This window comes from Elephantulus edwardii, unplaced genomic scaffold (assembly GCF_000299155.1).
Source record: "Elephantulus edwardii isolate Elephantulus edwardi_28Jun2011 unplaced genomic scaffold, EleEdw1.0 scaffold00215, whole genome shotgun sequence".
Classification (NCBI taxonomy): domain Eukaryota; kingdom Metazoa; phylum Chordata; class Mammalia; order Macroscelidea; family Macroscelididae; genus Elephantulus; species Elephantulus edwardii.
Genome location: NW_006399965.1, coordinates 3,543,969 through 3,560,557, shown reverse-complemented (window position 1 = coordinate 3,560,557; position 16,589 = coordinate 3,543,969). Strand labels below are relative to the sequence as shown.

The window sequence follows — 16,589 nt, the reverse complement described above, 5'->3', positions numbered from 1 at the left end:
AACCTCCTCTGGTCTCCAGATACCTTAAATGCAGACACAGCGTTTTGCAAATTATCAACTGTGGGACTAGGATAAGAGAGAGTGCTTTCCACACTGGGCAGCAAGACCTGAGGCATGAAATGCTTATGGTAGCAAAACCCTGGTGACAGTGAGACCCTAGTGGTGGAGAGACTGTGGCACTGCTGTGGGCAAACAATGGCAAGGTTTGACATGTGGCTTCTTGCATTTTTGCTGGACAGAGTTAAAAGTGTGGCTGTTCTTGTGGGTTGTTTGAAGGACAAGTTGACTTATAAGTGCTCTGAGGCAAACCATACTGGATGATTTGGATTTGACTGCTGAACTGAAACTGGAGGCTGGACTATTGGAGGAATTGTGCCTTGGGGTTGTTGGGCTAAACCTCGGATTTGTATTGGGTGATATTTTTTGCCTCCCCGACTCTTCAACTTCCTTCCGTAATAAACCCCATTCTTGGTACCATAACTGTGAGTTTGTGAATCAGCAACAAATAAACAAACCTCTTGTTGCTGCTGTGGCTCCAGAGGCAGCACTGGTTGGACTAAGGGCCCTTTATCTGCTTTCTGCTCTGGACAGTGAGGGGTTGTGCTATTCTTACTCCCTCTGGCCCTTTCAGAGAGACGTTCATGGCCCTGTGCCCCTATGTCTCCTCTAGAGAGATTCCAGTCTTTATAATTTGCTGAGATAATCCCTCAGAGCCTAGATTCACAATGGCTCCACTAATTGAGGTGAACAAGTTGCAATTCCCTTGGCATGGCAACTAGAACAAAAGTATGAGAACTCACCTTGCAGTAGATGGTCGAGGAGTGCCCAGAATATGGCTCCACTAGCCTGAAAAACTCGTTGTTGGCTGTCATCTTCAGACTAGTGTTAACCGGGTGACATCCTGGTAAGATTCCTTCAACACAAGCCCCTATCACTCATCCAGCTGGGTGTCTAACTCAGAATATTAACCAAATGTTTCTTGAAATATTTAAACAAAGCTTTGGTGTCTAGGGGAAAGAGGACTCAAATAGGAATTAGGAAATGAATGTTCTTTATTTTGCTCTACTATCTCCTAGCTTCCATGCCCTTGTGCAAACCCCATGCTTGCTGAAGTTGTCATGAATTGAATTGTGTCCCCCAGAATATATCAACTTGGCTAGGCCATGATTCCCAGCGTTACGTGATTGTCCTCTATTCTGCCATACGTGGAGTAGTTCTCAGAGTTGTATTACTAACCCAAAGCTCAAGGTAGGTTCTTACTCAAGAAGAGAGACCAGACTATCGCCAAGAAAAGGGGCAAGGGCCAAGTACATCCTTTGGACCTGGTGTTCCCATGCTGAAAACCTCCTACACCCAGGGGTGGATGGATGCCACGCACATGGAGACATCAAGGACCTCTGGGCCCTACATTCTGAAAGGAAATGAGAACCTTCCCTAGAACTACAGAGAAAGCCTTCCCCTGGAGCGGGCACCCCAAATTCTGCCTCCTGGTCCCCTAAGCTGAGAGGGAATAAATGTATTTGTGTTTAAGCCATTTACTTGTAATATACTTATGAGATAACAAAAATATTAATTTTTAAAATACAGATGATAGGGATTGCTCTATCTTTTCACAAAACTGATGCAAAGGCCAAATTTGTGACAGTATGTACAACAGCTTTTTTTTAGTCACAGAATACTACATAAATATCATCAGTTCTCACTTATTATAAACAACAAAGCAGCAACTAAAATAAATGCAAGAGAAAGGAATGAACTGAACAAAAGCAGAGAAACGGCAGACTTAAAGGGGAACCCAAGGAGATAAATCTCCTCGTGGCACAAAACTACATGGAACAAGATCCTACGCCCCTCACTGCTTCTGCACAACAAACAAACTGAGACACACTGTTCTCGTTCCTACAGTCCCTCCGTCCACGAGTTCATCAATTGATCTTGTTCTGGATGCTCCTAAGTACCAAAAGCTGAACTGGGGAAAGGCACAAGGTGTGGATGGCCACTGCCTCCCAACCAAAAGGCCGAGTTGGGCAGGCAGACACATGACAGATCAACACCACCGAGTAAAAATCAGTGGCTTCACACGGTACAGCAGTGACCCCAGAGTGAGACAGATTTTTTTAAATTTGTGTGTGTACTGTCAAGTCGGATCTGACTGGTACAGGAGGAGATTGCCCCTCCTTCTCCAGCAGAGCATCTGGTGGATTCAAACCACGTGCCTCTGGGACTGCAGTGCAGCTTCTTGCTACTAGGCCACCACAGCTCCCTTGACAGAAAAGTTCTTGATGAGTTAGGTACAAGGAGAGAAGAGAAGAGAACAAGGTTCCTGGAGAAAAGATTCCTTCAAGAGATATCTAAAACATATATATGAAAAACATAATGCATGGGAATGACTGTATGAGATACAATGTATAGGAACTTTGTAAGCCAACCATTACAAAATAACATTAAAAAGTATTTCCAATGAAATAGTCATCGACTTGACAAAAAAAAAAAAGGATGTATCTTGTAGAATGTAGTAGGTATGAAAAGGGTATTCAAGACTAATATAAAATAAAACTTAAAATATTTTTAAAAGTATTTTTAGTGCAATAGTCATTGGTCTAATTAAAAATAAGACATATTTTGTAGAAGTAGTGAATATGAGAAGAAAGGGCATTCTAGGCAGAGGAGACGAGCCAGTAAAATAGCCAAATGTATCAAATCACAGATGACTTTGATGTCAAATGAAGGAAACGCATTCCCCAATCAGGCAAGGAGGCCTGGTCGTATTTGTATTAGGAGTCTGTGCCTCAGTAACTGCCTCCACTCTCTTGCAGCTCGTCCACTCCCTTCCAACACGTCACAGCTCAGCCTCGGAAAGTTCCACAAATCAGATACGTTAGAAAACTCTGAAATCGCAAGGGGCTCGCTCTAGTCAACTTTCACAGAGGCGAGGAGTTTCCCGAACTCTGTAGGCCTCAAGAGAAAAAGAAAGTTCCATCTTGCTTGTCATTCGCTTGTGGTTTCTTTGTAACTAAATAAATCACAGATGCATCCTCCTGAGAAGGGAAACCCCGACGATCAGAGCACCTGAAGATTATAGTAAAAGTTGAGCTTTAGTCTTCCCCGCTGGTAACTCTCAAGTGGGATTCATAAAACTGTTTTCTTTTCCAGAGGAGGGATACTGTTGTGTACACGGACAGCAGATGTGGTCACCTGCAGGCTTAGTCTTATTAATCATCACATTGCCCCTGACTACAGATTTTAGAAGATCACACTGAGATGGGGGTGCCAATCAAGTATGTTGTTGTTATGTGCCGTCAAGTCACCTATGACACATAACGATCCTATGTACAACAGTCCTAAACCCTGCCCTATCTTGTGCCAATCTTACCATCTTCGACACACCTACCCTCACTACCCCAGTCACTGAATCAATCTACCTCATCGAGGATCTTCCTCTCTTGCGCTGTCCCTAATCAAGTATAAACTCTTGATTATTGTTTTAAAATTCTGTAAAAATATATTGAAAAGCTTTAAAGTTGTCTAGGAAGGGGTGTGGGAATCAGGGAGCCCTCGAGGGCAGAGTGTGTGGGGTCTCTGTGCTGGACCTCCAGCCCCCCTTGCAGTCTTGAGCACAGTGGTTCCATGGGCTGTGTGTGCCTTACAGGGGGCCACCTGGGGACAAAGCGAGGAGGACACTGTGGATAGGAAGGCGGGCAAGTGCTCGAAGACGCCCCTCTTGGGCTCTGGAAAGGGTCCCAAGATGTCCATGTGTCCAGATGTGTCTCGAGTCCATGGTGGCTTCCAAGTCGATTGTGCCTCCCTCTCCTGCCTCCGCCTTTGTCTCCATTAGGGACGCGGCCTGGGGCTCCAGACACTCCAGCCAGGTTCTGCAGTCTCTTGAACAAACATCCTCTTGAATAGCAGGTCCGGCCTGGCAGCTCCAACAGACCCCGGAGCGCGCAAGCTTGTGCTCGAAGGGGTGGCCCAGCGCCCAGAGTCCCTCAGAGTCCCGCACAAGGACCTGCGCCTGAGTCGTTTGCCTCGTGCGCTGCCAAATCCCAAGCCAGCCTCCTGCAGGAACAGCACCGGTGGGCCAGTATCTTCTGACCTTGGACCAGAAAAGGCCTCTTTCTGCGCGGAGATGCACGAAAGTTCGTGCCTGGCCTCTTAGGTGTCAGAAATTATACTGAAGAGCAGAATGGTGGCTGCTGGTGCTAATTCCAGGAGCACACGTACTGGAAAGGCAGAAACTAGGGGGCAGGTGGGGGGGGGGGCAGAATAAGGTCCAAATCGGGTTACCCTGGATATTTCCAAAATGAAACTGATTGAAGCGTGTGTTGAAGAGGAAGGAAGCAGGATAAATCCCAGTTGGCAAGCTGGTAAGAAACCACCACTGACAAGAGCAGCAGTTATCTGCCGCAACTAGCTGTCACAGACAATCCTCTGTTCAGAGTGTCTTCTTCAGGTGCAGGAAGGTAGGTTGTCGGCACACTGAAGCTCTATTCACAGGTCAGGGCAGCGCTGGGGTTGGAGTGTAATTCTGGTTTCCAAGCAGTCTTGTGTTGTGGAAGAGCCAGTCAAAACTCCGGCTTGACTTGACTGGGGAAGAAAGCACCAAAGATCCCTCTCTCTCCCTTAAACTCTTGACTTTTACTTTATACAAGACAGAACCTGCAGAATTACAAACTGTGGATAAATTCTTTCTTTCTTTTCGCAAATAAAGTCCCAACAACTTTGCATTATGTGAAGTCCTTTTTCAAAATAAATACTTCAAAAGAAAATCTTTCCATGTCTTTTGCTCATTTTGTAATTGGGTTATCAGTCTATTTTCTTACAGAGGCCCAGGGGTATTCCGTACACTTTTGTTATAAGACTCTTGTCCAAGATGGTATTATCAAAAGTTTGTTCCCAGTCTGTAGGTTTTCTTTTGACCCTGTTGGGAAAGTTTTTGATGTGCACTGAGATTTAATCTTTAGAGGATCCCATGCATCAATTTTATCTTTTTTAAATTGTGCATTTCTGGTTCTTTCTATCTTGAACTCCACAGAGGAAGATATTTGAATGGCAAACAGACACATGAAGAAATGCTCCAAATCACTGGCAATAAAAGAGATGCAAATCAAAACCACAACGAGGTACCATGTCATTCCAATAAGACTGGCAAAGTTTAACAGGGCAGCAAGTAATAGATGTTAGAAAGGATGTGGCGAGAAAGGAATACTTATACATTGTTGGTGGGTTTGTAAAATGATGCAACCATTCTGGAAGGCAGTTTGGCACTTCTTCTAAAAGATGAACACAGAAATTCCCTAAGACCCAGCTATTCCATTAGTTGGAATATCCCCTGAGAAAATGAGAACTGAGACACAAACTGAGATTTGTACACCAATGTTCACAGCAGCATTATTCACCATCGCAAGAACATGGAAACAGCCTAAATGTCCAACCACAAACAAATGGATTGAGAAGCTATGGTACATTCACACAATGGAATACTATGCAGCACGCAGGAGCAATAACTTTGTAAATTATTACCTAACGTGGGAGGGACTGGAGAGCATTATGCTGAGTGAACTAACTCAGTTCCACAAGGACAAATATTATATAAGACTGTTATTGTAGAATGAGCGATGGGAGAGGCTGGAAGCAGAGGAATGTGGATGTACAGGGGGGAAAGGGGATTAACCATTGGATTGTACAATTTGATGGGGTGCGGGGGTGAAAGAATCTGTCCAAATTTGTACTAGAATTTTGTAAATAAACTAGTGAAAAAAAAACTCAAAGTCTAAAGGTAGAAAACTCTGGTCAGAGTCTTAAAAAAAAAGTCTCTACTCTCTATTGTTGATGCATGCTCTATTGAGACACTTCCACTCACAGTAGATCCGCTCATGGGGTGTTCTTGGTTGTGAGCGTTCCAGGAGTAGATCTCCAGCACTGTTCTTTCTTGCAGAACCCCTGAAGGGATTAGAACCACCAACCTTTTGATTTTTCAATTGAATAGTCACTGAGCCATCAAGGTACCTTCTTCACTCACTAAGGGGATAGAAGTAGATCCCTGTCCTTTTCAGGGCTGCAATGGGTTGACTGCCCTAATGGCTTTCCTACTTCATTTCACTACATGGCTAAGTGGAACTAAGCTAATGTAAATGAGATAAATAGCACCTTTTGGGCAGAAATGTACAAACTAAATGTGTGGATACTAATGATGGTCAGTCTTTCCATCCCATCGGGCTTAAATTGACTAGTTTAGGAACAGAAGATGGGAAGCTTACTATGAGTAAGAGATTCCGGTACCAATCATACCAGGACCAAGAAGAGAGAAATAGCTGTGATGAATCGGTTGAAACACTGACCTAAAGCCAAGAAACTCAAAGTAGAAAGGCCTATGAAGGATTATGTCTTATTTCTCACCTGAATTGCTCACATACTTTGGGCATGTTGCCAGGAGGGTCTGGTTGTTGGAAAAGACATTATGCTTGGAAAGGTGGAGGGACAGCGCAGGAGAGGAAGACCCTGGATGAGATGAACAGGCTCAGTGATGGGGGAAATAGGAATAGGTGTGCTGGAGATAGTGAAATTGGCTCAGGATAGGGCAGGGTTCAGAGCTACTGTACCTAGGGCTGCTACGAGTCATAGGTGACTCCATGGTACATAACAACAACAACTTCCTTAGTGAACCCCGTAATCGTGACTTTGGTTCTGAGTTCTATGTGGCTATTGCCACAGATCATTAGGCCCAGCGGTGGAGCAATGAGTGGCATTTGGTGTTAGAAGTGACAGAAGTAGTCACCAGAAGCGTGGCACTTATGACCTCATGGAAATGGGTTTTGTTCTGTGGATGTTGTGTATTGAGGACGATTCCTCCTTGTGGAACTAGCAGGGGTCAGATGTGGCTGCCTTCTTGTTTCTCACATTCTTCTTACACCTCTGACAAACCAGTATCCTGATGATGATTCAAGGAGTGGAAGACCCCTAACCTTGGGACAAAGATTTGAGGAGATGTGAGGACTAAAGGAACCTTCTACACCTTCCCCACATGATGATGCCTCTGATCATTTAATGTGCCAAACACAGAATCTCACCTGCCTTCCCCACAGTGCCTTCTCCAAGGTCACCCACATCACTGGAGAAGTATTTTTAAACTGGGAATGTCAACACCAAAATGTGAGGACAATCTGGACACGTGGTTTAATTTCAAGTCACCTTACAATATACTTTTTAAAACATAAAACACTTGAACACAAATTGCAGCTTAAAACCGTTCCCATGCAGTACATAGATCTTTGTTATAAAGAGATAAAAAAAGGAATAGCCTCCAAGTAGTTTAGTTACTGAACAGCCAGAAAGAATATAATCTTCAATTAAAAACAAAAAACATCCAAGTGTTTAAAAATCTGCTTTAATTTTCTTTTCATGAATCCTAAGAACATTTTGCTTAATGTTTAAAAAGGGCAAGAGAGACATTTGAACATGCAATAAAAAATGAATTTACACTGAAAAGAACTCGTGTTGATACTAAAATATTTGGCTCAGCTCCCTGAAAGGAAAAGATTCATTCCTTTTGATTATTTACTTGGATTTTTTGGGGTGTGAAAAAAAATCTTTTTTTTTTCCTTGAAAGCTTTTGAGAAGTGTCCAATGTATGCTACTATTACCAGAGTCTGACGTCTCTCATTCCGTAAAGCCATTATTTGCAGTCTCAAATTTAATCAGAAAAACTCATAAGTACAACAGATACCTTGGCAACTGTCTTCCTGTTACATACTAAGCCATTAGCAAAAATAAGTAACAAAATGTAAAACTAATAATTTTGTCCTTATGTATGTACAGACATCTGTTCTTTTCTTCCTATCTATACTAAAAGAGGGAAAACAGCTACTCATGTCCTTGAAATTCTATCCTGGGTAGAGTGAAGAACTCTTTGCAGCAAGGTAACTATTTTGAACATCTTTCAACTGAACTATAAAAATGTACCTGGGCTTCTAAACAAAAAAGATGGTAATGGCTTTCAAACATTAAGAATTTCATCCCTTTGTCCTTTGCGAAGTTTAACAGAGTTAAAAATGGCTACATTTGTGACTACAATCAGAGGACACAGGACAAAGAGCATCTTGGCAAAACACAAGTATGTTACAACCCAAGCCGCCAGGCAGGTTCACAGCTACGGCATGCGCGTACTTCATACATCACACAGCTCACGGGCTCACGCGCACGTGGGGATGTCACAGAATCTGCGCACAAACACGGACCCAGGGAGGAACACAGGAAGCCAAGGCGAGGCCAAAGTACAAGTTTAAAAATACAGATTTAAAACCACCTCGCAGCCAAGGGGCACATTTACTAGAAAGGAAAACAGGGTCTACAGGCTACTTTTGTAAACATGGAAGATGTGGCGTCACCATCACTCACAGTCTCAAGAGAAAGTAAATCTCGGGCTTGCCCTCCGCGCTCGGCTCAGTCTGCAGCACGGGAGCGTGGGAACAGGGAGCGTGGGAACAGAAAGGGTCCACGTAGCAGCAGCCTCGCGCTGCGCATGCGCCCTCGGGGATGCCGCGGCCTTCCAGGCCGCCAGGGCGGCGGCTCAGGTAGCCGGCGATGTAGGAGCCGGTGGAGTGCCGGTTCGCCACGGCAGGGGGCGCTGCAGGCTTGTGCCGCAGCACCACGCCGGCCGGGCCGCTGGGCGGCGCCGCTCTTTGGCGGCTGGCTTCCTGCTTCTCCTTGGCGCGGCTGGCGATGTTGCGCACGCGGCTCTGGCTTCGGGACGACAGCTTCCGGACCAGCGCCCGGGGGAGCTGGTTCGCCTCGTGCTTGGCAGACAGCGCCTGGCAGCCATCTTCCTGCTCGAAGGACACGAGCCTCCGCAGTTGCTCCGTCAGCGCATCTGCGGGCTCCAGCAGCTTCGTCTTCACTAGCGCGCCCTTCTTGTCTCTCGGGCTTGTTGTAACAAAACTCTTGCTGATACACTGGTACTTGCTTTCGAAGTTGCAGGCGATGTCCTCCGACGTCAGGTCGCCCAGACTCTTGGACTTGCACGGGCTGGGCAGTGCACGCGCGGGCGGAGGGCGGCGCGCTGCAGGTGGACGCACGGGAGCATGCGCCACGGGAGCGTGCGCAGAGGGAGCATGCGCCGTGGGAGCATGCGCTGTGGGAGCATGCGCAGGAGCGTGCACAGCCAGAGCACAGTGCACCAGTGGCGCGCACGCCAGGCTGGTTTTTGAACCTGGATTTGACAGGTGGTTAAGCGCAAAGCCAGCACCCTGGCAGGCTAGCCAAGAAGTACTTTGATAATGATCATCGTGACTCCTGGGGACTGTTTCAGGGACAGAATCGAGGGCGATCTCATGACAGCAGCCATTTCTCAAACCATTTTGCAGGTGTCCCGCCACCTCTGGGCCAGGCTTCGGCTTTAAAGGCGAAGCCGGCTGACTCGAGGCCCCTCTCCTAGAGTCACAGGTGGTTATGGAGAGATTTTCTGAGTCTCCATCTATTTCCACAAGACTGCTGTCTGCAGAATTGAAACAGAGTGTGGGATCAGCTGCAGCAACGTCCGGTATCAAACTGGGGCACGCGATGGAGCTGCAGTTTTTCAGTGTTTGCCAGTCTTTTCCCTTGCTGGGACTGGTTGGTAACCAGCAATGAGAAGTCGGAGGGGGCGCAGGCAGGTTGCCTTCTGTACTCTCTGTCTTGGCGTTAGCAGAGAGCCTGTCATCTAGTTTGGGTTTAGAGATGGGCGTGCAGGTGGTTGGGTGAATGACTGTGTGCATTGCATGTTCTGTGCTCTCTGGACCTGAGAAAGCCACAGGCCCAGGAGATGAGGGCAGGAATGATGACTTGGGCTTCCCTCTGAGAAAACCATCCATGCAGGGCGGTTTTAAACCATTGGTGGATAAGGGAGGAAGGCCTGACACCGCACTGGGACTATGGAGATGTAGAGCCACTGTGAGGTTAGCCTGATCGCAGGACTCATCAAACTGGCCAATAAGCGCCGAGATGGAACTGCCAGGCTCATTCTCATTTGATAGAGTAACATTGTCAATAAGTTGAGAAATCCCACTGTCTTGCAGAATGGCTGTGGAATGTGACTCAGGCATGTCAGCTGAGAGTGTGGAGATGTCTGATAAAGAAAAACACGCTGCAGGCCTGCCCTTCCCCCTGTCTTCTTCCTGACAATTCATCTCCAGATTGCTTTGAGGAAGGATGCCTCCGGCCAGGGTGCCTCTCCCTTCCACAAAGCCCTCCGCGTTCCCATTGCCTTTGGTTTTCATGCCACACAGATCTTGTGCAATGTTTACTGCAGGATCAAAATTCAAAGACTTCACTGGGGAGAGGGCTTTGTTGACATAATGGTTTTCCTGACAAGCATTTGTCACATTTGACTTGAGTCTTCCATCCCTCGAACCTGACACTTCCAGAGGTTCTCTTGTGATGGACAGATTGGCAGTAGATGCAGCTGGGCCTCCGTGGCTGGTAACTTTGTGGAGGAGAGGGCTGGATGAAGACGAGAGTTTTTTGTTGAAATTTTGATCTTTTATATTTTCTTTCCCTTTTCTTCTTTCATCCTGGTCTTCTGCCAAATAAAACAAACAATATTTTAGGTGACATGTACCAAGTCATGTAGGATCTGTAAACACGTTTGTCTTCAGACAGACAGATGGAAAATGCAGATCTGTTACACTGTGACAGAATATAATTATGGATTGCAGAGATTTGCAACAAAGTGTTTGTGTGATGAGTGAATGGTACAATATATTTATTCATAGGAATTTCACTGAAGCTTCCCTTTGGATATCTATTACATCAACTGAGGATGTAATATTCATTGTCCAAAAAAAAATGTCAATGAGTTAGCATACTTTTACAGTGAGGATTACCTTGGGTTGTTTCCTATTCAGATTTGTACTACACACAGAGGCATGGCAATAAAAACAGAACAAGACAGCTCTGTTAAAGAAAGTATTAGGATACCTGCAAAGAAGATACTGTAAACTTTCAGAGATAAACATACATTAATCAAAATCATAAGTATTACCATTTTTAAGGGCATTCTAGCAAAAATCTTATTTAACCAATTCTTTCTAAAATAAATGAGGTTTAATAAGTGCATTAAATATGACATCTATTGACTTAAAAATGATAAACATAAAAAAGGGGTTACCAATTCTATGAACTATTGGTTTTGCAATCATATTCTCATTTGTGAATGTATAAATATTATATGTCTTATTCCTTACACGTCAGTATCACGCTAGGTATAATAAGCAAACTGTAAAAACATATTATTCACAGTAATTTGCAGAACTCTCATATCATGTATCTTTAGTATTATGCTGAAATAATAGTAGGTGTTCAATTATTCTTGATAAAAATTATTTAGTAATGTCTTAATGCTTTCAGACTCCTGATGTACACAAATTTAACTTACTTTCCTAAAATGAAACACAAATGTTTTCCATAAAAAAAAATGGAAAATACAAATAACTATAAAAATTAAATATCCTATGATTCCATCACTTAGAAGCAGCCAATTAAAAATTTTACAGAGAAAAGAGTTATGTTCTGTTTCTCCTGATAGTAAACTGTTACATGATTAATGGTATTTTAATTCCTACATCACTATACATTTGTTCCATATACCTATAAAATGTATGGTATGTTTGTATAGACATGTATGTACACATCTATGTGTGTGGCTAATTCAGATAACTTGTATAAAAGGGGAGAATGAGACTGTCTCAGAATGCTCTGTAATTCAGAATGGTGACATTGTTAGCTTATATTATCAACAGTAATTATTACCAGTTTCTATCAAATGTAGCTTCATTTTCCCCAAAGCTAGAAATTGTAAAACAAATTTTAAAGCATATGCTTCTGGTTTTTTTTTTTTATACTGCTGTTCCCAAAATTTTAAACTTACAAAATCTCTTCTGCTTCTTCAAACAAACTATGCAAGAATTGGCTTTTCTTTCTAGAATATCTTAAAACAAAAATCAATATGAGCAAATAGTGTGTGTGAGAAATGAGATCATTGAAATTAGATTGTCTGATAGAAAGAATAATTCCCGAAAGGAAAATTGGTATCATATTGATTCGCAGTGATGCACACTTAATTAGAACACATTTTTTTTCTAGAGATATCAAATGGGCAGTTTGGGTGCTTCAAATAGAATGCACCAAATATTTTCACAAATGTCAATAATTTTAAGAAGTTTGAAACTATAAAGCTGGAGTGGAGGATTTATCACTATAAAAGCTTCCCTTGGTCCACTGCAGAGTGGTCACCACTTTTTATTAAGTGCGTTGTAGAATTCTGCTCATGCTACATAAATGAATGAATGAGTCACAGCCCTCCTGCCTGTGAACCCTGCATCTGGATAGGAGCCAAACTTCCTGCTGTGTGAACATCCAGGGACAAGGTGACTACAACCTAGAGCCCTGTGACCTTGAGCTGCTTCCTCAGGAAGCAAGGAGTTTTCATGTGAAGATGATTCACCTAATGCCTGCACTTTCCTTCTGCCTCCACAAATGGTTCTTTCCAATGATGGAAAAGGAATACAGCTATACTCAACTTTAGAGCAATCAATAATACACGTGCTCTCACTTGGAAACCAAGATCTCTATTCCTGTCACACAGGTGGCCTCTGCCCCCCTCGTCCCTCAGAGACTTTCATCCCTGATGGCCTCTACATTCTTTACTACCAGGTTCAGATAGCAGTGCTATTGTATGGTATTCAGTGGATAGGAAATATCTCTCCTGTAGCCTCAAGTTTAGATCTTGAAAAGCATATTTAAAATGATGTCTTAGTGTATTTGACTTTGACTGTAAAATGTCAGCCATATCAGAATGTTAACCAAAGACTTAAGTGCAGCTTAGGAAAACATATTCTCAGGGAAACTGAAAGGAGCTCACCCAGAGAGTTGGCATTCCCATCGGTGTCGTTGGCTGGGCCGGGCAGAGGCAGGGATAGGGCTCCCAGAAGGCTCTTGTCAACAGGCATAGAGACCGGGCGGGCTTGCAGGCTCCGTGTGGTCCTCCTCAGGACACTGTCCTGATCTCTGGGGGCCTCAGACACGGAATCCTTTATCTCCACCATCTCCTGGAAGCCCATTTTGCTCTTCTTCCTGCCCTTGGCCGGGGCACTGGCTGTGCGGCGCAGAATTCTATCTCCAATTGATCGTTTCCGGACATAATGCGAACTGTTTTCTGAGCTGTGCCTGGGGTTCTTATTGAACAGTCCCTTCAGACCTTGGAGCTGCCTGTTCTGGAGATACCAAAAGAAAGAAAGCAAAAGCCAACACACAAGTAAATGCCATTGTGATGGGGCACTTGCGTTCTCCATGACAATTCCATGAAAAACAAATATAAAACAAAATTGAACAGCCACCAAAGTATATTCAAACCAAGAACACAGCTGCTCACAGCATGTTTGCACAATGTCATGCACAGCTTAATATTATTTTGTGAGGAAAGCAGCCTTTTATTATCACAGCCTAGCTTTTTCGGAAGTTTTCTACCCCCACATGAGAAGGTTGCATGGAAAGCCCCACAGCAAAAATGTGATACGACACTTTGACCACTTCAAAACAATCCCGAGCGTGCCTCAAAGTGGTAAGCAGGAAAATGGGGTGATATGAGAAAGCATGCTGCCATAACCTTTTTAAATATGCCGGCAAACCCCAAACACCATGCTGAACGTCTACCTTTGTAGCTCCTAGAAAGTGCAATATGGTGTAACTGGGGTTGAGTATCAAAGGGCTCCACTGCGAGGCAAAAAGCAAACACAACAAACACCACGTGGGCTCAAGGAAAAGAATATGCATAAACCACTCCTATAAATGATGATTTCTAGTCTGTGGTCTGTTCATTGCCCAACTCAACACCACCACATTGTGGTGTCCCCATCCCAACACAGACACGCTTTGAAAAGAATAACAGGATTCATAAATACACATTTCTTTAGAGGAGACAACAGAAGTCCTCTAGAATGTCTTCTTTGCTCATTTTCATTTATTATGGTCCTAGTTTGAAGCAAATTCTGAAAGTTATTGTTCCTTCGATTATTATTAATGCTAAAAATACTACATACTATACCTGGGATTCCTGGAAGCCCAAGGAACACCTTTATATTCATGTGCAATTTGACCAGGGGAAAGATCTCAACAAGCATCACAAACACAAACCCAGGACCAAACCCGGACACCGTGATAAAATGTCCCCAGTCTTAAAACACATTAACATTGCTCTGCTTACTGAAGTGAGGGTAAAGTTAAGTCTCCCAGCTAAGACTCCATGTGTCCTGATCCTACCAGTTAGGCAAATCACAGTCCTCTTAGCTAGCTTTGAGGACATTTACTATCCATCATGCAGCTTTCAAAACACAGATACGTATGTATATATTTACTTAATTCCCTGACTGGTGTGAAGAGGACATGCTTTTTGGCTGGAGTCAATCGAGACAATTAAGAAAAAAGCCTAGTCATTCATTTTCTTTAAAAATCAGTCACTGGAAAGTAATTCTACTCTGACACATGGTGTAGTCAGTCATAAGTCAGCATTGACCTTATAGCAACTGGTTACTGGTCACTAGTTAATAAATTAGGTAGCAGCAGCCAGGAAATCAAGAGATAAATTGCATTGGGAAAGTCAGCTGTGAGGGACCTCTCAGGAGTACAGCAGAGCAACGACATCAGACTGGAGACTAAGGTGCGCCTGATCCAGGCTATAGTCTTTGCAGTTACGTGCTATACATCAGAGAGTTGGACAGTGACTAGGGATGATAGATGGAGAATTGATGCCTTTGTGTTGTGGTGCTGGATAAGAGTGTTGAATATACCATGGACTTCTAGGAGAACAACATACAAGTTTGTCCTGGAGAGGGTGAAGCCAGAATGCTCCTTGGAGTCAAGGATTCTGAAGCTTAGTCTGACATACTTTGGGCATGTTGCAAGGAGGGACTGGTGCTTGGAGAGGGACATTATGTTTGGGAGAGTGGAGGGATGGCGCAGGAGAGGAAGACCTTCAATGAAATGGATCGATTCTGTGAGTGGAGTGGTGGGAATGAGTGTGTTTGAGATGGCGAGTTTGGCACAGGAGAGAACGGTGTTTAGTGCTCTTGTACATAGGATCGCTATGAGTCGCAAGCGACTCAATGGCACATAGCAACAACCACAAGTTGGGTAAAGAGAAAAGCAAATGACAATAGGGAATGATTATCATTAATGAATCTGATTATTTATTCAGTTAATCACAATAATCAATGGTAATGCTGATTAATTACATCAACCAATGGTAATTAGTATTATAAAACAAAATGTCTGTCAGTGATTCTAAGAAAAGCCAGTATCAGCTTTCTCTGAAATAAAAAACACATTCATTTTTTTTAAAAAAAGAAAGTCAGCCATTGAGAAACTTATGGAACTCGGTTATACACTGACAGACATGGAACAGCCGTGAGGTCAAACGGACTTTCTAACAACTGTTTACTGGTTATCCACAAGGAAGTGGAGGAATAGAAGATAAAAGCCTTAGCCCTTGGTCTGGAAGAATTCCAGCAGCGAAGTTCCCAGTTACTTGGCCTGATTGGAAGACAACCCACTGATGTGAAACTCCAATTGAGCTCTACAGTAAAGAGCACAGAAGAGAACTAGAGTGTGTTTGTGCAGTCCCTTCCTTCTAAGGCCCATATTGTCTTGTGCTGTCACGTCCATTCCACCCCATACCCGTTACCAGCTCATCGCCATCAAGTTGGCACCAAGCGGAACTGCTCCAGTCATCTTAAGGAGGCGAACGACTTCATCTTTCCCCACAGAGTTCAAGTCATCCTTTTGGTTACCACTGTCAAAGCTCTTTTGTAAGTCCTGTAGTGCTTTGGGGAGCTCTGGTGGTCTAATGGGTAAGGAATTGTGCTGTCAAACCAAAGACACATGGTTTGGATCCACCAGCTGCTCTGAGGGGGATAGAAGAGCAACCTCCTCCAGTGCATTTACAGCCTCTGAAAACCTGATGGCGGTCGCCTGTGAGTCCTAACTTGACGTCACCTAACAATACTGCATTTAAATGCTTCACAATTTGTTTTTATTCTACTAAAAACAACAATGCCAAGGTGTTGCCTGCCCAGAACTAGTTGGGATTGCAGCCCGGTTAGCAAGGTAACTAACCAGACATTTGAAACACTACATTTTCTGTTACCGTCTATCAGGGTGGTTTAAAGGAAAAAAGCAAAGCTCAACATTTAACCATAACTTCGTTGTTTTAGGCAAAGAAAGGACTGCCTAAGAGGGTAATGATTTCTTCCATCGTATTAAACACAGATGCTGCAGCTCTGATAGTGCAACCTACAGTGAATTAGGCTGCTGGGTCAAAGGCCATGCCTCTGGTGGTTCAAATCCACCAGCAGCGCTGGGGGAAAACATAGGCAGTCTCTTTCCACATGATTGACAGCCTCTAAAGCAGCTGGAGGTTCAGCGATGCTGCTAATGAGATGGCACTGACTGAGTTATTAAACATAGGATGGGCTCTAGGTAGAAAAAACCAAGTGTGTCTCAGAATAACAGGGGCCCCGTGTACCAGGACCAGACACCCTGGGCTTCCATACACATTTCTGTTA

The 16,589-nt window shown here is 43.9% G+C and overlaps 1 protein-coding gene across 1 annotated transcript in view; it reads right to left on the bottom strand.

Annotated features, from left to right (window-relative positions):
- Positions 1-8,390: 8,390 nt before the first annotated feature.
- PLCH1 (phospholipase C, eta 1) overlaps positions 8,391-16,589 on the bottom strand; it is a 133,887-nt gene continuing 125,688 nt past the window's right edge. Inside the window, exons 20-22 of the mRNA XM_006897785.1 lie at positions 13,684-13,743; positions 12,893-13,244; positions 8,391-10,552 (exon numbers count right to left, since the gene is read on the bottom strand). Coding sequence (XP_006897847.1) covers positions 8,391-10,552; positions 12,893-13,244; positions 13,684-13,743 — 2,574 coding nt within the window. The remainder of the gene's footprint in view (positions 10,553-12,892; positions 13,245-13,683; positions 13,744-16,589) is intronic.